The sequence below is a fragment of the Crotalus tigris genome, unplaced genomic scaffold, assembly GCF_016545835.1.
Source record: "Crotalus tigris isolate CLP2741 ecotype Arizona unplaced genomic scaffold, ASM1654583v1 scf7180000021169.355214, whole genome shotgun sequence".
In the NCBI taxonomy this organism is placed as follows: domain Eukaryota; kingdom Metazoa; phylum Chordata; class Lepidosauria; order Squamata; family Viperidae; genus Crotalus; species Crotalus tigris.
In genome coordinates, this window is record NW_024098380.1 from 228,914 (window position 1) to 254,506 (window position 25,593).

At 46.9% G+C, this 25,593-nt stretch overlaps 1 protein-coding gene across 1 annotated transcript in view; it reads left to right on the forward strand.

Moving 5' to 3' along the window:
• The first annotated feature begins 280 nt into the window (after positions 1-280).
• Positions 281-25,593, forward strand: part of SMARCC1 (SWI/SNF related, matrix associated, actin dependent regulator of chromatin subfamily c member 1) — a 75,220-nt gene continuing 49,907 nt past the window's right edge. Inside the window, exons 1-10 of the mRNA XM_039369574.1 lie at positions 281-627; positions 3,974-4,093; positions 6,901-6,986; positions 7,103-7,184; positions 8,640-8,732; positions 12,578-12,647; positions 16,749-16,818; positions 18,968-19,043; positions 20,468-20,593; positions 23,368-23,492. Of these exons, the coding sequence (XP_039225508.1) occupies positions 301-627; positions 3,974-4,093; positions 6,901-6,986; positions 7,103-7,184; positions 8,640-8,732; positions 12,578-12,647; positions 16,749-16,818; positions 18,968-19,043; positions 20,468-20,593; positions 23,368-23,492 (1,175 nt within the window). The 5' untranslated portion in view covers positions 281-300. The remainder of the gene's footprint in view (positions 628-3,973; positions 4,094-6,900; positions 6,987-7,102; positions 7,185-8,639; positions 8,733-12,577; positions 12,648-16,748; positions 16,819-18,967; positions 19,044-20,467; positions 20,594-23,367; positions 23,493-25,593) is intronic.

Consider the following 25,593-nt stretch of genomic DNA (forward strand, 5'->3'; position numbering starts at 1 on the left):
CATCGCGCAGGCGCCTTGGTTGTCGACTGCGGAGCCGCATGCGCAGCGCCGGCCTTGCCTACCGCCTGGCCAGCCGCCTTCTCGCGCGAGCGTGTGGGTGGGGAGGGGAGGGAAGGGGGGGGGGAGAACAGAAGGGAAAGTTCGGCGTCAGGCGGCGCGAGGCGTGGTGCGCGTGCGCGGAGGGAGCCAGCGAGCGCCGGCGAGCCGCTGCCGCAGCCGTCGCGGCGCCTCCTCCTCCGCCTCCTCCGCCGCCGCCTCCTCCTCCTCCTCCTCCCCCCTCCTCCCCGCGCGGCGCCGCGCATGCGCGGAGCGAGGAAAGGAGGCGGCGCGGGGCCCCGGCGGCGGTGGCGGCGTCGGCGGCGCGGCAGGCCCGGCAGGACAATGGCGGCGACGGCGTCGGCGGCGGGCTCGGTCAGCTCGGCGGCGAGTCCTTTGCCCGTCGTCTCGGGGCCCGCCGGCGGGAGCGGGCCCGGCTCGGCCTCGTCGTCGGCCTCGTCTTCGGCCGGCCCGCCGTTGTCGGCCTCCCGCCGGAAGGACGGAGGCCCCGCCGGCAAGTTCTGGGAGAGCGCCGAGACGGCCTCGCAGCTGGAGGCGGCCCGGGCCTGGCTGGCCAAGCACTACAAGAAGGTGAGGCCTTCTCTTCCTCCTCCTCCTTCGGGCCTCGGCAGGGGCTTTGGCCTCTGACCCCTGACCTCTGACCCCGCCTCCAGCCCGGCGGCTCCTGCTGACAGGCCTGCCCAAAGGATGGAGTCCACACCCCCCCCTCACTCGAGCTGGGGTCTGGATGGAGGACTAGGCCTCTGACCTCTGACCCCTCCTCTCTCCTCCCCCCTCCCCAAGTGAGGTCAGGAGAGGAGGAGGCGGGGCCAGGCAGGGGGAGGGGGACCCATCCTCCACCGCCTGGCTGTGGAGGATGGGCCCCGCGGGACGGTCCCTGGCTGTGGAGGATGGGCCCTGCTGGACGGTCCCTGGCTGTGGAGGATGGGGCCTGCTTTACCAATAACGGCCTATTGGCTTTCCCCTTCTGCCTTTTGGGGTCTGGAACGGGGGGTGGCTGTGGATGATGGGGCCTGCTGGACGGTCTGGGGGGAAAGGGAGTGGCTGTGGATGATGGGGCCAACATAGGCTCATTCTCCTTCCCCCCCCAAGTAATAATGTCCTACCGTCTTTACCTTTCTGCCTTTGGGGGTCTTGGAAGAGGAGGGGGTGGCTGTGGATGATGGGGCCGGCTGGACGGTGTTGGGGAAGGGAGTGGCTGTGGATGATGGGGCCTACATGGGGTCATTCTTCCCCCCCTCCCCCCTTCCCAAGTAACAATGTCCTACCGTCTTTACCTTTCTGCCTTTTGGGGTCCTGGAAGAGGGGAGATGGCTGTGGATGATGGGGCCAGCTGGAGGGTCTGGGGGAATGGCGTGGCTGTGGATGATGGGGCCTGCTTTACCAATAACGTCCTATTTCCCCTTCTGCCTTTTGGGGTTTGGGAGGGGGTGGCTGTGGCTGTGGATGATTGGGGCCGGCTGGACGGTCTTGGGGAAGGGAGTGGCTGTGGATGATGGGGCCTACATGGGGTCATTCTCCCCCCCCCCAAGTAATAATGTCCGACCGTCTTTACCTTTCTGCCTTTTGGGGTCTGGAACAGGGGGGGTGGCTGTGGATGATGGGGTCGGCTGGATGGTCTGGGGGAAGGGAGTGGCTGTGGATGATGGGGCCTACATAGGGTCATTCTCCCTCCTCCCCCCAAGTAATAATGTCCTACCGTCTTCACCTTTCTGCCCTTTGGGGTTTGGGAGAGGGGGAGATGGCTGTGGATTATGGGGCCAGCTGGACGGTCTGGGGGAGAGAGGTGGCTGTGGATGATGGCGCCAGCTGGAGCTGGGGGGATGATTCCTCACCCCTCCTTTTTCAACCCTACATGGGGTCATCCTTCCCCCCCCCAAAGCAATGGGGTCAAAGCAGCCCGAATCGCACCCCTGACATATCCGGCGGCTGTGGAATATGGGTCCGATTGGACCTGAGCATGGGATAGGCGGGGGGTCGCCTATTTCACCATCGCCCAGATGTCTTTCGCGCCAGAAGTTTGGGGTACCTCGGTGGTCGCCAATGAGCTAGACTGTTGCACCGGGCTCGCCGTGGGGCCCAGCCTTGACGCCGCTGCAATTATGGATACTGTCTGGATCCTGAGCTTTGTGCCCCCACCTCCCCCTCACCCCCGAATACGGACACTCCTCGCCTTTACGACCAGAAGAGAGCCCAAAATTCCCGGGGCTCAGCGAATTTTTGCCCCGTGTGATGACTTTTCCGCCCACCGTCGTTAAGTGAGTCTCGGCAGCAATCTGGCTGTTAAGTGAATCCAGCTTCCCCCATTGAGTTGGTTCATCGAATGGTCACCAAAAACGGGGGATCGCGTGACCCCGGAGCCACAGAAACGGTCGTAAATATGAAGCACTGGCCGTGGGTCCGAATTTTGATCACGTGAAGTTACGTAAGTTTTTCGTTTAGCGACTTTGGTCGCTAAAGGAACTCTTGTAAGTCGAGGACTTCCCGTATCCGTATGAGGAGCGCTGGTTGCTTCCTGGGACAATTCAAGGTGCCGTTTCTCACCGTTCAAGGGCTGCAGGGCTGCTGGATGTCTTTGAGATGACTTTGAATCTTAGGGGCTGGAAGTGACCTTGGAGGTCATCTAGTCCAACCCCCTGCTCAAGCAGGAGACCTTTACAGAATCATAGACTAACAGTTGGAAGGGACCCTGGAGGTCATCTAGGCCAACCCCCTTCTCAAGCAGGAGACCTTTACAGAATCATAGAATGAGAGTTGGAAGGGACCCTGGAGGTCATCTAGTCCAGCCCCCTGCTCAAGCAGGAGACCCTTACGGAATCATAGACTAACAGTTGGAAGCCACCCTGGAGGTCATCTAGGCCAACCCCCTGCTCAAGCAGGAGACCCTTACAGAATCATAGACTAACAGTTGGAAGGCACCCTGGAGGTCATCTAGGCCAACCCCCTGCTCAAGCAGGAGACCTTTACAGAATCATAGAATGGGAGTTGGAAGGGACCCTGGAGGTCATCTAGGCCAACCCCCTGCTCAAGCAGGAGACCTTTACAGAACCATAGAATGAGAGTTGGAAGGGACCCTGGAGGTCATCTAGTCCAATCCCCTGCTCAAGCAGGAGACCCTTACGGAATCATAGAATGAGAGTTGGAAGGGACCCTGGAGGTCATCTAGGCCAACCCCCTGCTCAAGCAGGAAACCCTTACGGAATCATAGACTAACAGTTGGAAGCCACCCTGGAGGTCATCTAGTCCAGCCCCCTGCTCAAGGTGGAGACCCTTACAGAATTACAGAATAACAAGTGTTTGAAGGGACCTTGGAGGTCATCTAATCCAACCCCCTGATCAAGCAGGAGACCCTATAATAATAATAAAGTTGGAAGGGACCTTGGAGGTCATCTAGTCCAGCCCCCTGCTCAAGGTGGAGACCCTTACAGAATCATAGACTAACAGTTGGAAGGGACCCTGGAGGTCATCTAGCCCAGCCCCTTGCTCAAGCAGGAGACACTTACGGAATCATAGAGTGAGAGTTGGAAGGGACCCTGGAGGTCATCTAGCTCAGCCCCCTGCTCAAGTGGGAGACCCTTACAGAATCATAGGAAACACTGGGAAGAGACCTGGGAGGTCATCTAGTCCAGCCCCCTGCTCAAGCAGGAGACCCTTACAGAATCATAAACTAACACTTGGAAGGGATCCTGGAGGTCATCTAGTCCAACCCCCTGCTCAAGCAGGAGACACTGACCGAATGACAGAGATGGGAAGGGACCTTTGGAGGTCATCTAGTCCAGCCCCCTGAACCAGGATTAAGACAAAACTAAAGACGACCAATCGTTGTGCGCTCACCTTGGCAGGCGACGTGCGGTTGTGACTCCAGGCTGAAAAAGTAACACCCGCAACAACGGAGGGCCCTCTCTTTGTTTCACAGTACGTCCAGGCCGACGCGCCGACGAATAAAACCCTGGCTGGGCTGGTGGCTCAATTGCTGCAGTTCCAGGAAGATGCTTTTGGAAAACACGTGGCCAATCCTGCCTTCACCAAGTTTCCGGTCAGTATTGAGGATATCTGGGGGGGGGGCACTCTTTTTGTGGGTGGAAGATGAGAGGCCAAAGTTTTGCCCTTGTATTTGAGCCGAGTTCCAAGGTTTTGATGCTTCAGCAAGAAAACATTCTGGGACGGATGCCTTAACTTGGGGGTTCATGCCGAAGGCGGGACTAGAACTCCCTCTTGCCTGGTGATTGGCCCAAAGTCAACCAGCTGGCTTTTATGCCTAAGGCGGGACTAGAACTCCCTCTTGCCTGGTGATTGGCCCAAAGTCACCCAGCTGGTTTTCATGCCTAAGGCGGGACTAGAACTCACCGTCTCCTGGTGATTGGCCCAAAGTCACCCAGCTGCCTTTCTTGCCTAAGGCGGGACTAGTACTCCCTCTCGCCTGGTGATTGGCCCAAAGTCACCCAGCTGGTTTTCATGCCTAAGGCGGGATTAGTACTCCCTCTCGCCTGGTGATTGGCCCAGAGTCACCCAGCTGGCGTTCACGCCTAAGGCGGGACTAGTACTCCCTCTCGCCTGCTGATTGGCCCAAAGTCATCCAGCTGGCTTTAACACCTAAGGCGGGACTAGAACTCACCGTCTCTTGGTGATTGGCCCAAAGTCATCCAGCTGGCTTTAACGCCTAAGGCGGGACTAGAACTCACCGTCTCTTGGTGATTGGCCCAAAGTCACCCAGCTTCCTTTCATGCCTAAGGCGGGACTAGAACTCCCTCTCGCCTGGTGATTGGCCCAAAGTCACCCAGCTGGTTTTCATGCCTAAGGCGGGACTAGTACTCCCTCTCGCCTGGTGATTGGCCCAAAGTCACCCAGCTGCCTTTCATGCCTAAGGCGGGACTAGTACTCCCTCTCCCCTGGTGATTGGCCCAAAGTCACCCAGCTGCCTTTCATGCCTAAGGCGGGACTAGTACTCCCTCTCGCCTGGTGATTGGCCCAAAGTCACCCAGCTGGTTTTCATGCCTAAGGCGGACTAGAACTCATTGTCTCCTGCTGATTGGCCCAAAGTCACCCAGCTGCCTTTCATGCCTAAGGCGGGACTAGAACTCCCTCTCGCCTGGTGATTGGCCCAAAGTCATCCAGCTGGCTTTATGCCCAAAGAGAAAGAGAAGGGAAGGAGGATGGCAAGGGGAGAGAGACGAAAGAAAGAAAGACAGAAGAAAGAAAAAAAGCGGGAGGAGAGGAAAGAAAAAGAAGGAAGGAAATAGGGAAGGAAGAGGAAGAGAAAGAAAACAGGAAAGGAAGTAAGGAAAAAGGAAAAAAGGAGAAAGAAAAAAATAAGAAAACAAAAGAAAAAAGAAAGAAAGAAAGAAAGAGGGGAGGAAGGAGAGAAAAAAGGAAGGAAGGAAATAAGGAAGGAAAGGAAGAGAAAGAAAACAGGAAAGGAAGTAAAGAAAGAAAGAAAAAGGGAGGGGGGAGAAAAGGAAGGAAGAAAATAGAGAGGGAAGGAAAGAAAGAAAACAGGAAAGAAAGGAAGTAAGGAAACAGGAAAGATAGAGAAGGAGAAAAAGAGAAAATAGACGAAAGAAAGAAAAAAGAAAGTATGAAACAAGAAAAGAAAGAAAGAAAAGCAGGAGGAGAGGAGAGAAAAAAGGAAGGAAGCAAATAAGGAAGGAAAGTAAAAGGAGAGAAAGAAAGAAAACAAAAAGAAAAAGTATAAGGAAACAGGAAAGAAAGAAAAAAGAAAAAGGAAGGAAGGAAATAGGGAAGGAAGGAAAGAAAGAAAACAAAGGAAAGAGGAAGTAAGGAAACAGGAAAGATAGAGAAGGAGCAAAAGAAAATAGATGAAAGAAAGAAAAAAGAAAGTATAAGGGAACAAGAAAGAAAGCAGGGGAAGGAGAGAAAAGGAAGGAATGAAATAGATTGGAACGAAGGAGAGGAAGCGAAAGAAAACAGGAATGGAAGTGAGGAAAGAGGAGAGAAAGAAATAAGAAAACACAAAAGAAAAAGAAAGCGGGAGGAGAGCAGAGAAAAAAGGGAAGGAAATAGATAGGGGAGGAACGAAAAGGAGAGGAAAGAGAGAAGGAGAGAGACAGAAAGGAGAAAACCAAAGAAAAAATAAGGAAACAGGAAAGAAAAAAAAAGAAAGAAAAAAGGGGAGAGGAGAGAAAGAAAAGGAAGGAAGGAAATAGAGAGGGAAGGAAGGAAAGAAAGAAAACAGAAAGAAAGGAAGTAAGGAAACAGGAAAGATAGAGAAGGAGAGAAAGAAAATAGATGAAAGAAAGAAAAAAGAAAGTATAGGGAAACAGGAAAGAAAGAAAGAGAAAGAAGGAAGGAAAGAAAAAAAGAAAGAAAAAGAAAAAGAAAAACGAGGCAGGCAGAATACGGGAGGAGAGAGCCAAGAAAGAAAGAAAGAAAGAAAGAAAGAAAGAAAGAAAGAAAGAAAGAAAGAAAGAAAGAAAGAAAGAAAGAAAGAAAGAAAAAGCAGGGAAGGGAAGGAAGGAAAGCAACAGAAAGACGAAAAGAGGACAGAACTGTTTGGTTGAAGGACTTGGACACCGCTGCTTGACAGGCTCCTCCCCCTGCCTCCAACCACTGTTCCGCCCCGCCCTTAAACGGGACATTGGTCGTTCGGTTGTGCGTTGTGCTTGTGTCGATGACACAGCGAAGGGGTCCCCTGGCTCACCAAACAAGCCAGCAAACTGACTTCCCTTAAAAAGCTCTTGGGGGCGGGACTCTGCGGATTTGCCCCTCCCTCTCCTCTGCCCCAACCCGTTGTGGTTGCGTTGCGAGACGGCTGCGCCTCGTCGGTGCCGTGCGGCGTGTTTGCAAATGTCACTTGTCTTTTTTTTTTAATTATTCTTCTTTTAGGCCAAGTGCTTCCTGGACTTCAAAGCTGGAGGAACTTTATGTTACATCCTCGGGGCGGCTTACAAGTACAAGAACGAGCAAGGATGGTGAGTGGTCCTTTCCCTACTGGAAGTCCTCGACTTCACGACTTCATTGATTTTCATCCCGAATCGTGAGAAATACCCCAAAGTCCGTCCTTTTCTCCCGCGTTTTGTCTTCGCAGGCGGAGATTCGACTTGCAAAACCCGTCCCGGATGGACCGCAACGTCGAAATGTTCATGAACATTGAGAAAACATTAGTGCAGGCAAGGCGAATAATTTCACTTTGGGATTACGGGATGCGGACATGGCTTTTCCGGAGTCTTCCGGAAAGGCCTGAGCGAGGGAAAAAGTCGGAAAAAAAGTCCCCATGTCCGTTTATTTAGAGTAGAATAGATCTGGGAGAGACTAGAGAGCTTCTAGTCCAGCCCCCTGCTCAAACAGGACACCTTTACAGAAGCATAGAAAGACAGAGTGGGAAGGGACCTGGGAGGTCATCTAGTCCAACCCCCTGCTCAAGCAGGAGACCCTTACAGAATCCTAGAAAGACAGAGTTGGAAGGGACCTCGGAGGTCATCTAGTCCAACCCTCCGCTCAAATAGGACACCCTTATAGAATCATAGGAAAACAGAGTTGGAAGGGACCTCAGAGATCATCTAGTCCAGCCCCGTGCTCAAGCAGGAGAGCCTTACAGAAACATAGAAAGACAGAGTTGGAAGGGACCTGGGAGGTCATCTAGTCCAACCCCCTGATCAAGCAGGAGACCCTTACAGAATCCTAGAAAGACAGAGTTGGAAGAGACCTCGGAGGTCATCTAGTCCAACCCTCCGCTCAAATAGGAGAGCCTGACAGAATCATAGAAAGACAGAGTTGGAAGGGACCTCAGAGGTCATCTAGTCCAACCCCCTGCTCAAGCAGGAGAGCCTGACAGAATCATAGAAAGACAGAGTTGGAAGGGACCTCGGAGGTCATCTAGTCCAACCCTCCACTCAAATAGGACACCCTTATAGAATCATAGGAAAACAGAGTTGGAAGGGACCTCGGAGGTCATCTAGTCCAACCCTCCGCTCAAATAGGACACCCTTATAGAATCATAGGAAAACAGAGTTGGAAGGGACCTCAGAGGTCATCTAGTCCAACCCCCTGCTCAAGCAGGAGACCCTGACACAATCATAGAAAGACAGAGTTGGAAGGGACCTGGGAGGTCATCTAGTCCAACCCTCAAGCAGGAGACCCTTACAGAATCCTAGAAAGACAGAGTTGGAAGGGACCTCTGAGGTCATCTAGTCCAACCCCCTGCTCAAGCAGGAGAGCCTTACAGAATCATGGCATGACAGAGTTGGAAGGGACCTCGGAGGTCATCTAGTCCAACCCCCAGTCTGGCTCATTTTTATTTTTTTTTACTAACCGCCTCACTCGGGCGGCTTTCGTTTTCAGATACCGACGCAATGGGGAGCATCGTCCCTTTTGTCGGGGGGGGGGTGTCCAGTAGTAGCCCCTTCCTCTTCACCCCATCTTGCGTGAAGTTGCCATTAAGTAGGATTACAATCTCTACATGGACCTTGGTTGGTTGGTTCGTTGGTTGGTTGGTTGGTTTTGCAACATACCTCTTTAAACCCGACGATTGTGGACCACCGTCGCGACCCATTTACCTTGCCGGCTTCCTTTTTTTTTAAATTCCTCCATTCTTTTTTTTTTGTCCCCACCTTTCCCCCCTTTAGAATAACTGTCTGAGCAGACCCAGCATCTACCTCATTCCGGACATTGAGCCGAAACTGGCAAACAAGCTCAAGGAGATTGTCAAACGCCACCAGGTAACTGGGATGGGAAGATGTCGGTTTACTGCGGTAGCGATCGCGACGGTTTTTTTATTCCCCCCCCCTCTCTTTCTCTCTCCCTCTCTTTCTGGGGAGGGAAGACATTTTGAAACATGAGGCCAGGACGTCGGAGCAGGCGCCAGTCTCGTGGCGCCGAGGTAAGCCAGGAGTAAATACAGCAAACCGTGGTTTGTCAATGCAGTGGTGGTTTAGATTACCCTATCTACAGTAGACCCTAGAAAGACAATCACGTGGTGAAACACACAGCACTTAACGGCAGTCAAAGGGACGAGAGACACAGACAGACAGCGGCCAAAAAAACCCTTCCCTTTTGTACTCCGACTCTTTTTATTATTATTATGATTAAAAAGTTTTATACAGTATACAATATCCCAAAACCCACCCACCCCTTACCCTCCCCCCACTTCCCAGAGGTTACAAATTAATAATCAAATTCTAATTAACATTACCCAACTATATAAGTAACCAAATCCATACAATACTTTAACTCCCATTTAAGATAAATATAAGCAAATTAAAACAAAAAGAATAATATAAACAAGTCAATATTAATTAAGCCATAGTAATACCAAATCTAAAATGAGTTATTATACTATCAATACTAATCTAAAATTTACTCCTAAGCTGGATGAAACTTTTTAATCCCAGCTTTATTCTGAATATAATCTAGCCATCTTCTCCAAACCGAAATATATCTTTCTAGGGTATGATCCTTCAAATAAGCAGAAATTTTTCCCATTTCTGCTAAATTTGACACCTTAAACGTCCATCATGTAGGCAAGGACTCTTTCTTCCAATATTGCCCTACCAATAACCTTGCTGCTGTTATTAAGTTCAACATCAAACTAGTTTCTTTAACATCAAAATCTACAACAATACCCAACAAAAATAATTGAGGGCTAAACTTTTATCTTTTCTTTTACAAATCTTTGGAATGTTCCACCAAATTTTAATCCGAGTCCACCAAATATGAAAGTGGGTTGCATCCAAGCTACCACATCTCCCAACATTTGGGCTGTAAATTAGAATACATACAAGACAGCTTTCTGGGATCCAAATGCCAGCTGTAAAACATTTTATAAATGTTTGAGCCTGCGTAAATTTTACATTTCTAACTCCGACTCTTAAAGGGATACACACACCTGCGGACTCGTTCCGATTCTTGCGTCCTCCACATGACATCTTTACCGTCGGTGGGTTGGCTGTTAAATGGTTCAGCCTTGACAACAGGAGATCTCAAAATGGCCCCTCGCGTTGCGTTGCTCAAGGCGCTGCTGCCTCCCTCCCTCCCTACACACAAACACTCCCTTCAACCTCTGATGGCGTTCCCTAGTTGGGTCATGAAACGTCTGCAAGATCACCTAGCTCAGAGACTAGCACCCAGGACCCCACAGTTGTTTTCCTCCTCTTCCTCCTCCCTCTCTCCTCCTCCTCCTTTTCACATACACCCCCTCCAGCCTGATGATGTTACCTAGTTGGGTCATGAAACGTCTGCAAGGAAACCACCCAGCTCAAGAGAGCACCGGGCACCTGGGATAACTGAGCAGCAGATGAGAGGGAGAGAGGGATGATAGATAATGATAGATGAGAGAAATGATGGATGGATGGATGGATAGATAGATATAGATATATAGATATGGATATATAGGTGTATAGATAGAGATATACAGATAGAGACAGATATATAGATAGATATAGATCAGTGTTTCTCTCTGGGAGTTGAAGTCCACATGCCTTAAAATTGTCAAGGTTGAGAAACACTGATATAGATAGATATGGATAGATATGGATCTATAGGTGGATAGATTGATAGAGACAGATACATAGACAGAATAGATAGAGAGATATGGATAGATAGATAGATAGATAGATAGATAGATAGATAGATAGATAGATATAGGCAGATAAATATAGATATAATATATAGATATATAGATATAGATGTATATAGAGAGATGGATATATAGGTGGATAAAGAGATATATAGATAAAGATATATAGATAGATATGGATAGATATGGATCTATAGGTAAATAGATTGTTTGAGACATAGAATAGATATGGATGGATGGATGGATAGATGGATAGATAGATATAGATATGAATATATAGGTGGATAAGAGATAGATAAAGATATATAGATAGATATGGATAGATATGGATCTATAGGTGGATAGATTGATAGAGACAGATACATAGACAGAATAGATAGAGAGATATGGATAGATAGATAGATAGATAGATAGATAGATAGATAGATATAGGCAGATAAATATAGATATAATATATAGATATATAGATATAGATGTATATAGAGAGATGGATATATAGGTGGATAAAGAGATATATAGATAAAGATATATAGATAGATATGGATAGATATGGATCTATAGGTAAATAGATTGTTTGAGACATAGAATAGATATGGATGGATGGATGGATGGATAGATGGATAGATAGATATAGATATGAATATATAGGTGGATAAGAGATAGATAAAGATATATAGATAGATATGGATAGATATGGATCTATAGGTGGATAGATTGATAGAGACAGATACATAGACAGAATAGATAGATATGGATAGATAGATAGATAGATAGATAGATAGATAGATAGATATAGGCAGATAAATATAGATATAATATATAGATATATAGATATAGATGTATATAGAGAGATGGATATATAGGTGGATAAAGAGATATATAGATAAAGATATATAGATAGATATGGATAGATATGGATCTATAGGTAAATAGATTGTTTGAGACATAGAATAGATATGGATGGATGGATGGATAGATGGATAGATAGATATAGATATGAATATATAGGTGGATAAGAGATAGATAAAGATATATAGATAGATATGGATAGATATGGATCTATAGGTGGATAGATTGATAGAGACAGATACATAGACAGAATAGATAGAGAGATATGGATAGATAGATAGATAGATAGATAGATAGATAGATAGATAGATATAGGCAGATAAATATAGATATAATATATAGATATATAGATATAGATGTATATAGAGAGATGGATATATAGGTGGATAAAGAGATATATAGATAAAGATATATAGATAGATATGGATAGATATGGATCTATAGGTAAATAGATTGTTTGAGACATAGAATAGATATGGATGGATGGATGGATGGATAGATGGATAGATAGATATAGATATAGATATGAATATATAGGTGGATAAGAGATAGATAGATAAAGATATATAGATAGATATGGATAGATATGGATCTATAGGTGGATAGATTGAGGCATAGAATAGATAGATATGGATGGATGGATGGATAGAGATAGATATAGATATGAATATATAGGTGGATAGAAAAGATAGATAAAGATATATAGATAGATATGGATAGATATGGATCTATAGGTGGATAGATTGATAGAGACAGATAGAATAGATAGATATGAATAGATAGATAGAGATAGGCAGATAGATATAGATATAATATATAGATATATATAGAGAGATATAGATATGGATATGTAGGTGGATAGATAGATATAGATATATAGGTTGTGTGTGTGTGTGTGTATACACACAAACACACTTTAACTTTTGAGCATTAAAATGGCATCGACGTTTGCCCTCCGCCTGCTTCCCTTCCCGGTTTAGCTGCCTCTCCCGAGCATCCCTCTTTCCAGTGTGCCATTCTGATTCCCAGCACATCCCCGTCCTCCGGTGGGCCGCTGATGACCCAACGAGTGCGCGAAGACAGGTCCCTCTACGCGGTTTCTCAGGCTGGTCCTCTCTGTGCTTTCCTCCCCCCCCCCAGGGGTCCATCACGGACGACAAATCGAAGGCCACCCATCACATCTACCCTGTTCCTACCTCACTGGATGAAGGTGAGACCCAGCTGTGTAACTTTCTTTTCAGCTAGCATTTGAAATATCAGAGGGGTTTGCCTTAAAATATGTATGTATCTATATCTATACCTACCTACCTATCTATCTGTATACATTATATATCTCTATTTATATATATCATCTATCTCTATCTCTGTATCTATATATCTGTATATACTATCTATCTCTATATATCTATGTATCTCTATCAATCTATCTGTATCTATATATATCATCTATATCTATCTGTATATACTATCTCTCTCTCTATATATATATATCTGTATATACTATATAGATATATAGATATATCTATCATCTATCTATATCTATCTATATATCTCTATCTGTATCTATATATATCATCTATATTTATCTGTATATACTATCTATATATCAATATCATCTATATCTATCAATATCTATATCTCTATGTGTCTATATATATCTACCTATATCTATATATCTATAATATCTCTATATCTATATATATTATATCTATATATATATAAATAGATAGATAGATAGATAGATAAAATGTTTGTTCTGCTTGAGCAGGGGGCTGGACTAGATGACCTCCAAGGTCCCTTCCAGCTTCTATACGGTTCTGTTATTATTTCTTATCCTACATTGTATTCTATATTCTATTCTACTCTACACTATTATATTCTGTTTTATTCTATTCTATTCTGTTCCATTCCATTCCATATTTTCTGTTCTGTTCTGTTCCGTTCTGTTCTCTTCTACTCATTCCATATTTTCTATCCTGTTCCATTCTATTTCATATTTTCTATTCCATTCCATTCCGTTCCATATTTTCTATTCTATTGTCTTCCGTTCTGTTCTCTTCCACTCCATTCCATATATTCTATTCTGTTCCGCTCTGTTCTCTTCATTCCATATCTTCTATCCTGTTCCATTCCATTTCATTTCATATTTTCTATTCCATTCCGTTCCATATTTTCTATTCTATTCTATTCTATTCTATTCTATTCTCTTCTCTTCTCTCTTACCTCTGGTCGTCACTGGAGGGCAGCATTTTCCCAGATGCATTAGGAAATCTCCCTCTCCTCCTGTCTGGTCCGGTTTCCCATGTGAAGAAGAGAAGAACAGAGTCGGAAGGGTCCCTAAAGGTCATCCAGTCCAGCCCTCTGTTCATGCAGGAGATCCTGACAGCACCACAGCATAACAGAGTTGGAAGAGAAGTCATCTAGTCCCACCCTCCTGATGAAGCATTAGAGATCATTAGAAACACAGAGTGGGAAGGGAGCGCGGAGGTCATCTAGTCCAAACCCCTGTTCGAGCAGGAGACCCTGACAGAATTGCAGCATCACGCACTGGGAAGGGACCTTCAAGGTCATCTAGTCCAGCCCCCTGCTCAAGCAGGAGACCCTGACAGAATCATAGGAGGACATACTGGGAAGGGACCTGGGAGGTCATCTAGTCCAGCCCCCTGCTCGAGCAGGAGACCCTGACAGAATTGCAGAATCACACACTGGGAAGGGACCTGGGAGGTCATCTAGTCCAGCCCCCTGCTCAAGCAGGAGACCCTGACAGAATCATAGAATCACAATTTGGAAAGGACCGTGGAGGTCATCTAGTCCAACCCCGTTGGTCAAGAAGGAGACCGCTATAAAATTTACGCAGACTGGCCCAGTTGGAAGGGGCCTTGAAGGACCTTCCAGTCCCCATCTTTTTCCCTCCAGCAGCGGACCCTTCCAGAATCTCATAGAACGGATAGAGTCGGAAGTGACCCTGGAGGTCATCTAGTCCAACCCCCCTGCTCAGGCGGGAGACCCTTCCAGAATCATCGAAAGACAAAGAGTCGGAAGGGACCCTGGAGGTCATCTAGTCCAGCCCCGTGCTCAAGAAGGAGACCGCTATAAAATGACGCAGAACAGCGGCGTCGGAAGGGAACTTGAAGCTCTTTCCGTCCATCTTTTTCGCTCCAGCAGGAGACCCTTATAGAATCCTAGAATAACAATTGGGAAAGGACCGTGGAGGTCATCTAGTCCAACCCCGTGGTCAAGAAGGAGCTCAGCATAAAATTACATAGAATAGAAGCGTTGGAAAAGACCTTGACGCTCGTCCACTCCCATCTTCTTCGCTCCAGCAGGAGACCCTTCCAGAATCACACAGATAGAGTTATGGAAGGCACCTTGGAGGTCATCTAATCCACCACCACCACCACAATAAACATCATAATCGACATTAAAACAGACACTGGACTGGTGTCCGTGGAGATGCTCAGTCCATCCTGGTCCTGCTTATCCCAAAGGAGCTTTTTCTGTTTTTTTCCCCCCCTTTGAAGAGGTTTCGCTCCTATTGCAGTGAAGCTTCCTCCGGTCTGACTAACACTTCAGTTCTTCAGTCTGAACTGGAAGAAGCTTCTCTGGATGAGAAGCGAAATCTCTTTGGGGGGTTGGGAAATGCAGCGACTCCACCTTTGGGCCACTGGGTGCTATCGAACAAAATGAAATTCAAGGGTGAAAAAAAGGCAGGTTCTATATTTAGGCAAGGAAAACCAAGCACACAGGTATAGTATAGGGAGTACCTTGCTCAATAGTACCAACTGGGAGTAGTAACTGGGAGCCCTAGTGGACCATCCCTTAAATAGGAGCCGGCCGTGAGCTGCAGCTGCCAAATAAAGCCAACACAGTGCTGGGCTGCATCAGCAGAGGGAGAGAATCAAGATCACTTGAAGGGTTACTACCACTTTACAAGGCCTTGGTAAGGTTACACTTGGAATACTGCATCCAGTTTTGGTCACCGCGATGTCAAAAAGATGCTGAGACTCTAGAAAGAGTCCAGAGAAGAGCAACAAAGATGATCAGGGGACTGGAGGCTAAAACGTAAGGAGCGGCTGCTGGAATTGGGCAGGTCTAGTTTAACGAAGAGAAGGATGAGGGGGGACAGGATAGCCGCGTTCCAGTATCTCAGGGGCTGCCCCAAAGAAGAGGGAGTTAAGCTCTTCTCCAAAGCGCCTGAAGGCAGGACAAGAAGCAACGGATGGAAACTGATCAAGGAGAGAAGCAACCTGGAACTAAGGAGAAACTTCCTGACAGTGAGAACAATTAATCAGTGGAACAGCTTGCCTCCAGAAGCAGTAAATGCTCCAACACTGGAAGTTTTTAAGAAGAGACTGGACAGCCATTTGTCCAAAATGGTGTAGGGTTTCCTGCCTGAGCAGGGGGTCGGACTAGATGACCTCCAGGGTCCCTTCCAACTTCATCATCATCATCACTATTATTATTACTATTATAATATTGACCTCCAAGGTCCCTTCCAACTCTGTCATTCTGTGATTCTGTAAGGGACTCCTGCTCAACTTCATCAACTTCATCATCATCATCATTACTATTATTATTATTATTATTATTATTATTATTATTATTATTATTATGATGATGATGAAGAGACTGGACAGCCATTTGTCCAAAATAGTGTAGGGTTTCCTGCCTGAGCAGGGGGTTGGACTAGATGACCCACTGGGTCCCTTCCCACATCATCATCATCATTATTATTATTATTATTATTATTATTAATATGAAGAGACTGGACAGCCATTTGTCCGAAATGGTGTAGGGTTTCCTGCCTGAGCAGGGGGTTGGATTAGATGACCTCCAAGGTCCCTTCCAACTTCATCATCATCATCATTACTATGATGATGATGATGATGACGATGAAGAGACTGGACAGCCATTTGTCCAAAATGGTGTAGGGTTTCCTGCCTGAGCAGGGGGTTGGACTAGATGACCTCCAAGATCCCTTCCAACTTCATCATGATGATGATGATGATGATGATGATGAAGATGAAGAGACTGGACAGCCATTTGTCCAAAATGGGGCAGGGTCTCCTGCCTGAGCAGGGCGTTGGACTAGATGACCTCCAAGGTCCCTTCCAACTTTATTATTATTGTTGTTATTGTTGTTATTATTATTATTATTTTTATCTTTTGATAGGCATCCTTAAACTGGTTTTGCGAATCTTTACGCATGAATGCCGCCGGATTCGCTCCCGTCGTAGGGAATGAATCAAATCGGCTGAGCCTGATCTTGTGTTTTGTTTTATTTTATTTTATTTCTCTCTCTTTCTGTCAGATGAGTGGCTGAGACCGGTGACGAGGAAAGACAAGCAGGTCCTGGTGCATTGGGGTTATTATCCAGACAGGTAATCGGCTATGGCTGTTCAATCCGGAGATTCGAAGGCGTGTAGTCCTCAACTTACAACGGTCGGTTTTAGTGACCGTTCAGAGTTGCCACAACGGTGAAAAACAGGGACTTAGGACTGTTTCTCACGCATCACAACCGTTGCAGCGTCCCCCTGGGTCACACGGTCAAAATTCAGCCAGCTTTGGCAACCGACTCGTATTTATGATGGTCGCAGACTCGTATTTATGACGGTCGCAGACTCGTATTTATGACAGGTCATGGTTTGATGTCCTTCTGATGAGCAAAGTCCGGGGGCGAAGCCAGATTCGGTTAAACAGCCGCGCGTGACTAACTTCCACCCCTGCCGCGATTCGCTTAACGACGGCAAGAAAATGGTCGTCAAATGGGGTCCCAGCTCACACGGCCACGGAAATTTTGGACGCGGCGGTGACTGTCAGTTGGTGATTACCGGTAGCGAACAAATAACGAATAACTCAACGGGGCAGATTTCATAGACCGCCAGACCTTTCTCTGCCATTTAGTGGCCAATTAATCGAATAATGTCTTAATTTCATTGATTTAGGATTTATTTATTTCTCAGTTTATTTGGTAGGTAGGTAGGTAGGTAGAGAGAAAGAGAGATTGGTAGTTATAGGTAGATATGGATAGATGGATACATAGAGATAGATGGTATATGATACAGGTATATCATAGAGATAGATGATATTGAGAGAGATGATAAGTGGGTAGGTAGATAGGTAGGTAGGTAGGTAGGTAGGTAGATAGATAGATAGATAGATAGATAGATAGATAGATAGATAGATAGATAGATAGATAGATACCAATAGACAGATACCGAGAGAGAGAGATACCAATAGATATAGATAGATAGATAGATAGATAGATAGATAGATAGATAGATAGATAGATAGATAGATAGATAGATACCAATAGATACCAATAGATACCAATAGATACCGAAAGATAGATACCGATAGATAGATACCGATGGATGGATGGATGGATAGATAGATAGATACCGGTAGATAGATAGATACCGATAGATACAGATAGATAGATACAGACAGACAGATAGAGACAGACAGACAGACAGACAGATAGATAGATATAGATAGATAGATACCAATAGATAGATACCGATAGATAGATAGATAGATAGATAGATAGATAGATAGATAGATAGATAGATAGATAGATAGATAGATAGATAGATAGATACCGGTAGATAGATACCGGTAGATAGATATAGATAGATACCGATAGATAAGATAGATAGATAGGTAGGTAGGTAGATAGATAGATGGATAGATAGATAGATAGATAGATAGATAGATAGATAGATAGATAGATAGATAGATAGATAGATAGATAGATAGATACCGATAGATAGATACCGATAGATAGATACCGATAGATGGATAGATAGATACCGATGGATGGATGGATGATGATGATGATGATAATAATAATGTTGGAAGGGACCTTGGAGGTCATTGAGTCCAACCCTTGCTATTGATAGATGATAGATATTGATAGAGGTATGTATAAATAGATAAATATATATAGATAGAATTAGATTTAGATAGAGATAGATGATGGATAGATAGGTGTGTAGAGAGGTACATAGACAGATATAGATGGATAGATAGATATGGATAGATATAGACAGATAATAATGATAATAATAAAGTTGGAAGGGACCCTGGAGGTCATCTAGTCAACCCCCTGCTCAGGCAGGAAGCCCTATACAATTTCAGACAAATGGCTGTCCAGTCTCTTCTTAAAAACGTCCAGTGTTGGAGCATTCACTGCTTCTGGAGGCAGGTGGTTCCACTGGTTAATTGTTAATTGATATAGATAGCTAGCTAGCTAGGTAGATAGATAGATAGATAGATAGATAGATAGACAGACAGACAGACAGACAGACAGACAGACAGATAGATATAGAGAGAGACAGACAGACAAAGATATAGATAGATGAATAGATAGATGGATAGATAGAGATAGATAGAAATAGATAGATAGAGATATAGACAGAGCGAGAGAGATTGATTGATTGATAGATTGATTGATTTTGCTTCCGATGTCTCTTGCCCTCCGTCCTGTCTGAGCTCGCCTCTTCCCTTTTTTTTTTCCCCACCTTCCAGCTACGACACCTGGGTTCAGGCGAGCGAAGTCGACGCCGAGATCGAAGACCCTCCGTTTCCAGAAAAGCCCTGGAAGGTGCGTGTTTCTGCTTTGCGTGGCATCGGCGCCGGCCGCCCAATCCACGGCGTTCCAGGACGCTCCCGCCTAGGCCGCTTTATGACTGGTGGACTTCAATTCCCAGAATTCCTGAGCCAGCCTGGCTCAGCTTGGAAACCCCTCCCTTTCCCCTCAGCGTGGCTGGCTCAGGAATTCTGGGAGTTGAAGTCCACCAGTCATAAAAGAGCCGAGGTGGCCTACCTCTGGCCTAGGCTTAGGCCGCTTTATGACCCGTGGACTTCAACTCCCAGAATTCCTCAGCCAGCCTGGGTCAGCTTGGAAACCTCTCCCTTTCCCCTCAGCGTGGCTGGCTGAGGGATTCTGGGAGTTGAAGTCCAGCAATCATAAAAGAGCCAAGGTTGCCTATTCCTGGTATAGGATGCCATGCTAGCAAAGGAATTCTGGGAGTTGAAGTCCCCTCATCTTCCTAGTAACTCAGGCGTAGGCCACCTTGGCTCTTTTATGACTCCTGGACTTCAACTCCCAGAATTCCTCAGCCAGCCTGGCTCAGCTTGGAAACCCCTCCCTTTCCCCTCAGCGTGGCTGGCTCAGGAATTCTGGGAGTTGAAGTCCACGAGTCATAAAAGAGCCGAGGTGGCCTGCCTAGGCCTAGGCCGCTTTATGACTGGTGGACTTCAATTCCCAGAATTCCTGAGCCAGCCTGGCTCAGCTTGGAAACCCCTCCCTTTCCCCTCAGCGTGGCTGGCTCAGGAATTCTGGGAGTTGAAGTCCACCAGTCATAAAAGAGCCAAGGTTGCCTACTCCTGATCTAGGCACAGGGGTGGGGAACTATGGCCCCTTCACGACAGGTGGACTTCAACTCCCAGAATTCCTCAGCCAGCATGTCTCAGCTTGGAAACCTCTCCCTTTCCCCTCAGCGTGGCTGGCTCAGGAATTCTGGGAGTTGAAGTCCATGAGTCATAAAAGAGCCGAGGCTGCCTATCCCTAAGTTACTAGGAAGATGAGGGGACTTCAACTCCCAGAATTCCTCTGCTAGCATGGCACCCTATACCAGGAATAGGCCACCTTGGCTCTTTTATGACTGGTGGACTTCAACTCCCAGAATTCCCCAGCCAGCATGGCTCAGCTTGGAAACCCCTCCCTTTCCCCTCAGCGTGGCTGGCTCAGGAATTCTGGGAGTTGAAGTCCACGAGTCATCAACGAGCCGAGGTTGCCTATCCCTCCCTATACCAACGTCTCGCGTCGACGACGAACGTTCCGTCGACGTAGCCGAAGCGACTCGTCGACTTGTTTTCTGTTGTGTTCTGGTTTTTTTTTTAAAAAAAAAAAAATTTAATCCCGAAATCGACCGCGATTTCTTCTTCGCAAATTTCCTCCCCCCCCCCCAACGCGGCCCGTTTGAGACCCGAAGACGATTCTCGGCTTTCTCGTCCCTCGGCTAGGTCCACGCCCGATGGGTCCTGGACATGGACGTCTTCAACGAGTGGATGAACGAGGAAGACTACGAGGTGGACGATGGCAAGAAGCCGGTCAGCTATCGACAGCGGGTTTACTTGAGGAACGAAGAGGTGAGCCTTTTGTTGTTGTTGTCGGCGTTGTTTCTTGTTTGGGTTCCATTTTTGAGTTGACCACCTCCCCCCGTAAAAGGCGTGTCAAATCTATTTTCAGTTGCCTTCTTAAGAGAAGAGATCCATAACATCTCCCTCTTTCTGGTGGGTCAAATGGATGTAATTGAGAGGTCCTTCAAACAACAAAGAGGAAGCCACCACAGAGAAGGCCCTTCTCCTGGATCTCACCAAATGGACCTCCTTAAGGGAGGGGACCCATAACATCTCCCTCCCTCCCTGCTCTGGTGGGTCAGATCGATGTAATTGAGAGGTCCTTCAAACAACAAAGAGGAAGCCACCACAGAGAAGGTCCTTCTTCTGGATCCCACCAAATGGACCTCCTTAAGGGAGGAGACCCATAACATCTCCTGCCTCCCTGCTGTAATGGATTGGATGGATATAACTGAGAAAAAAGGTCCTTCAAACAACGAGGACCTTCTGGGTCCCATCAGGTGGACCTCTTTAAGAGAATAGACCCATAACATCTCTTGTCTTCCTATTCTGTTGGGTTGGAGGGATGTAATTGAGAAAAGAGGTCCTTCAAACAATAAAAGGGAGCCACCACGGAGAAGGCCCTTCTCCTGGGTCCCACCAAATGGACCTCCTTAAGGGAGGGGACCCATAACATCTCCCTCCCTCCCTGCTATGGTGGGTCAGGTGGATGTAACTGAGAGAAGAGGTCCTTCAAACAACAAAGAGGAAGCCACCACAGAGAAGGTCCTTCTCCTGGGTCCCACCAAATGGACCTTCTTAAGAGAGGAGACCCATAACATCTCCTGCCTCCCTATTCTAATGGATTGGATGGATATAACTGAGAAAAAAGCTCCTTCAAACAACGAGGACCTTCTGGGTCCCATCAGGTGGACCTCTTTAAGAGGATAGACCCATAACATCTCCTGTCTTCCTGTTCTGTTGGGTTGGAGGGATGTAATTGAGAAAAGAGGTCCTTCAAACAATAAAAGGGAGCCACCACGGAGAAGGCCCTTCTCCTGGGTCCCACCAAATGGACCTTCTTAAAAGAGGAGACCCATAACATCTCCCTCCCTCCCTGCTCTGGTGGGTCAGGTGGATGTAACTGCGAGGAGAGGTCCTTCAAACAACAAAGAGGAAGCCACCACAGAGAAGGCCCTTCTCCTGGGTCCCACCAGATGGAGCTCCTCAAGAGAGGCGGCCCATAACATCTCCCTCCCTCCCTGCTCTGGTGGGTCAGATGGATGTAACAGAGAGAAGAGGTCCTTCAAACAATAAAAGGGAGCCAGCACAGAGAAGGTCCTTCTCCTGGGTCCCACCAGATGGAGCTCCTCAAGAGAGGAGACCCATAACATCTCCCTCCCTCCCTGCTCTGGTGGGTCAGATGGATGTAACTGAGAGAAGAGGTCCTTCAAACAACAAAGAGGAAGCCACCACAGAGAAGGCCCTTCTTCTGGATCTCACCAAATGGACCTCCTTAAGGGAGGGGACCCATAACATCTCCCTCCCTCCCTGCTCTGGTGGGTCAGGTGGATGTAACTGAGAGAAGAGGTCCTTCAAACAACAAAGAGGAAGCCACCACAGAGAAGGCCCTTCTCCTGGATCTCACCAAATGGACCTCCTTAAGGGAGGGGACCCATAACATCTCCCTCCCTCCCTGCTCTGGTGGGTCAGGTGGATGTAACTGAGAGAAGAGGTCCTTCAAACAACAAAGAGGAAGCCACCACAGAGAAGGTCCTTCTCCTGGATCTCACCAAATGGACCTCCTTAAGGGAGGGGACCCATAACATCTCCCTCCCTCCCTCCCTGCTCTGGTGGGTCAGGTGGATGTAACTGAGAGAAGAGGTCCTTCAAGCAACAAAGAGGAAGCCACCACAGAGAAGGCCCTTCTCCTGGGTCCCACCAAATGGACCTTCTTAAGAGAGGAGACCCATAACATCTCCTGCCTCCCTGCTGTAATGGATTGGATGGATATAACTGAGAAAAAAGGTCCTTCAAACCACGAGGACCTTCTGGGTCCCATCAGGTGGACCTCTTTAAGAGAATAGACCCATAACATCTCCTGTCTTCCTATTCTGTTGGGTTGGAGGGATGTAATTGAGAAAAGAGGCCCTTCAAACAACAAAAGGGAGCCACCACGGAGAAGGCCCTTCTCCTGGGTCCCACCAGATGGACCTCCTCAAGATCCATAACATCTCCCTCCCTGCTCTGGTGAGTCAGATGGATGTAAGAGAGAAGAGGTCCTTCAAACAATAAAAGGGAGCCATTACGGAGAAGACCCTTCTGGGTCCCATCTGATAGACCTCCTTAAGAGAGTGGACCCATATCTCCTCCCTTCCCAATCTGGTGGGTCAGATGGATGTAACTGACAGAAGAGGTCCTTCAAACAATAAAAGGGAGCCACCACGGAGAAGGTCCTTCTCCTGGGTCCCACCAGATGGACCTCCTCAAGAGAAGAGACCCATAACATCCCTCCCTCCCTGCTCTGGTGGGTCAGATGGATGTAACTGAGAGAAGAGGTCCTTCAAACAACAAAGAGGAAGCCACCACGGAGAAGACCCTTCTCCTGGGTCCCACCAAATGGAGTTCCTTAAGAGAGGAGACCCATAACATCTCCCTCCCTGCTAGGGGATGTAACTGGGAAAAGTGGGTCCTTCAGACAACACGTTAGGCCTTGGAAGGTTCGAAGCAGCAAGCTGGGCAAGCCGAGGATGGTGGGTGCTGGGGAACCCTTGTTGACCATCATTTCTCTTTCTCGTCAACAGCTGGTCCGTAGCCCCGAGCGGCGAGATCGGAAAGCTGCGGGCGGCGTCCGGAAGAGGAAGGCCTCCCCTTCGCCCCCGCTGCCTCCCACCCCTGTGGAATCCAGGAAGAAAGTCGGCAAGAAAGGGTACGTCTCATGGATGGATGGATGGATGGATGGATTGAATTGGGCCACACCATCTCAGCTGTCAAGCAACTCCGGACAGCTGTAGTCCGAAGCTCCTTTATTTTCTGGTTGGTTGGTTGGTTGATTGGATTGGTTGGTTGGTTGATTGGGTTGGTTGGTTGGTTGGTTGATTGGGTTGGTTGGTTTAGTTGGTTTGTTAGTTGTTTGGTTGGTTGGTTGATTGGGTTGGTTGGTTGGTTGGGTTGGTTGGTTGGTTGATTGGGTTGGTTAGTTTAGTTTGTTGGTTGATTGGGTTGGTTGGTTGGTTGGGTTGGTTGGTTTAGTTGGTTGGTTGGTTGGTTGATTGATTGGGTTGGTTGGTTGGGTTGGTTGGTTGATTGGGTTGGTTGGTTTAGGTTGATTGGATTGGTTGATTGATTGGGTTGGTTGGTTTGGTTGGCTGTTGGGTTGGTTGGGTTGGTTGGTTGGGTTGGTTGATTGGTTAATTGGGTTTGTTGGTTGATTGGGTTGGTTGGTTGGTGGGTTGGTTGGGTTGGTTGGTTAGTTGGTTGATTGGGTTGGTTGGTTGGGTTGGTTAGTTTAGTTCGTTGGTTGATTGGATTGGTTGATTGGGTTGGTTGGTTGGGTTGGTTGGTTGGTTTAGTTGGTTGGTTGATTGATTGATTGATTGGGTTGGTTGGTTGGGTTGGTTGGTTGGTTGGGTTGGTTGGTTGGTTGGGTTGGTTGGTTTAGGTTGATTGGATTAGTTGATTGATTGGGTTGGTTGGTTTGGTTGGTTGTTTGGTTGGCTGTTTGGTTGGTTGGGTTGGTTGGTTGGGTTGGTTGATTGGTTAATTGGGTTTGTTGGTTGGTTGGTGGGTTGGTTGGGTTGGTTGGTTAGTTGGTTGATTGGGTTGGTTGGTTGGTTAGTTGGTTGATTGGGTTGGTTGGTTGGTTGATTGGGTTGGTTGGTTGGTTAGTTTGGTTGGTTGGTTGGGTTGGTTGGTTGGTTAGAGGAGGAGGAGGAGGAAGGGGAGGACCTGCTGCCTTAGAAGATGGATCCATCCTGGATCACCCGAGCCTTCCTACCAGTCTCAGATGATCAGCAGAAAAAGCCCGTTAATGTGTCTCTCTGTCTGTCTATCTATAATATTCTATCTCTGTCTATCTATTTATCTGTCTATCTATCATATTCTCTGACTGTCTATATCTGTCACTATCTGACTATCTATCATTCTCTATATCTGACATATCTCTTATTCTCTATGACATATTTATCTATCATATTCTCTAGATATATGACTGTCTATATCTATCTCTATGTATCATACTCTCTGTATCTGTCTATCATATTCTCTATGTATCTATATATGCATCATATTCTCTATCTGACTGTCTATATCTATTGTTCTCTACTTATATCTTATTCTCCTATCTTAATCTCTATGACTGTCTATATTTATCTAGCTATTATTCTCTGGATGGATGGATGGATGGATGGATGGATGGATATATGGATGGATGGATGGATGGATGGATGGAAAGAGATAGACCAGAACTTGTTAACATGCTGGTGGGGAACTCTGGGAGGTGAAGTCCATCCATCTTCGTGGTCAACGTGGAGAAACTCCTGGATGGATGGATGGATGGATGGATGGATGGATGGATGGATGGAAAGAGATAGACCACAACTTGTTAACATGCTGGTGGGGAACTCTGGAAGTCCACCCATCTTCAAGTGGTCAACGTGGAGAAATGGATGGATGGATGGATGGATGGATGGAAAGAGATAGACCACAACTTCTTAACATGCTGGTGGGGAACTCTGGGAGTTGAGGTCCATCCATCTTCAAGTAGTTAGCGTGGAGAAATTCCTGGATGGATGGATGGATGGATGGACAGATGGATGGATGGAAAGAGATAGACCACAACTTCTTAACATGCTGGTGGGGAACTCTGGGAGCTGAAGTCCATCCATCTTCAGGTGGTCAACATGGAGAAATTCCAGGAGGGAGGGATGGAAAGATGGATGGGGAAATGGATGGATGGATGGATGGATGGATGGATGGATGGAGAGAAAGAGATAGACCAGAATGTCCCAACGTGCTGGTGAGGAATTCTG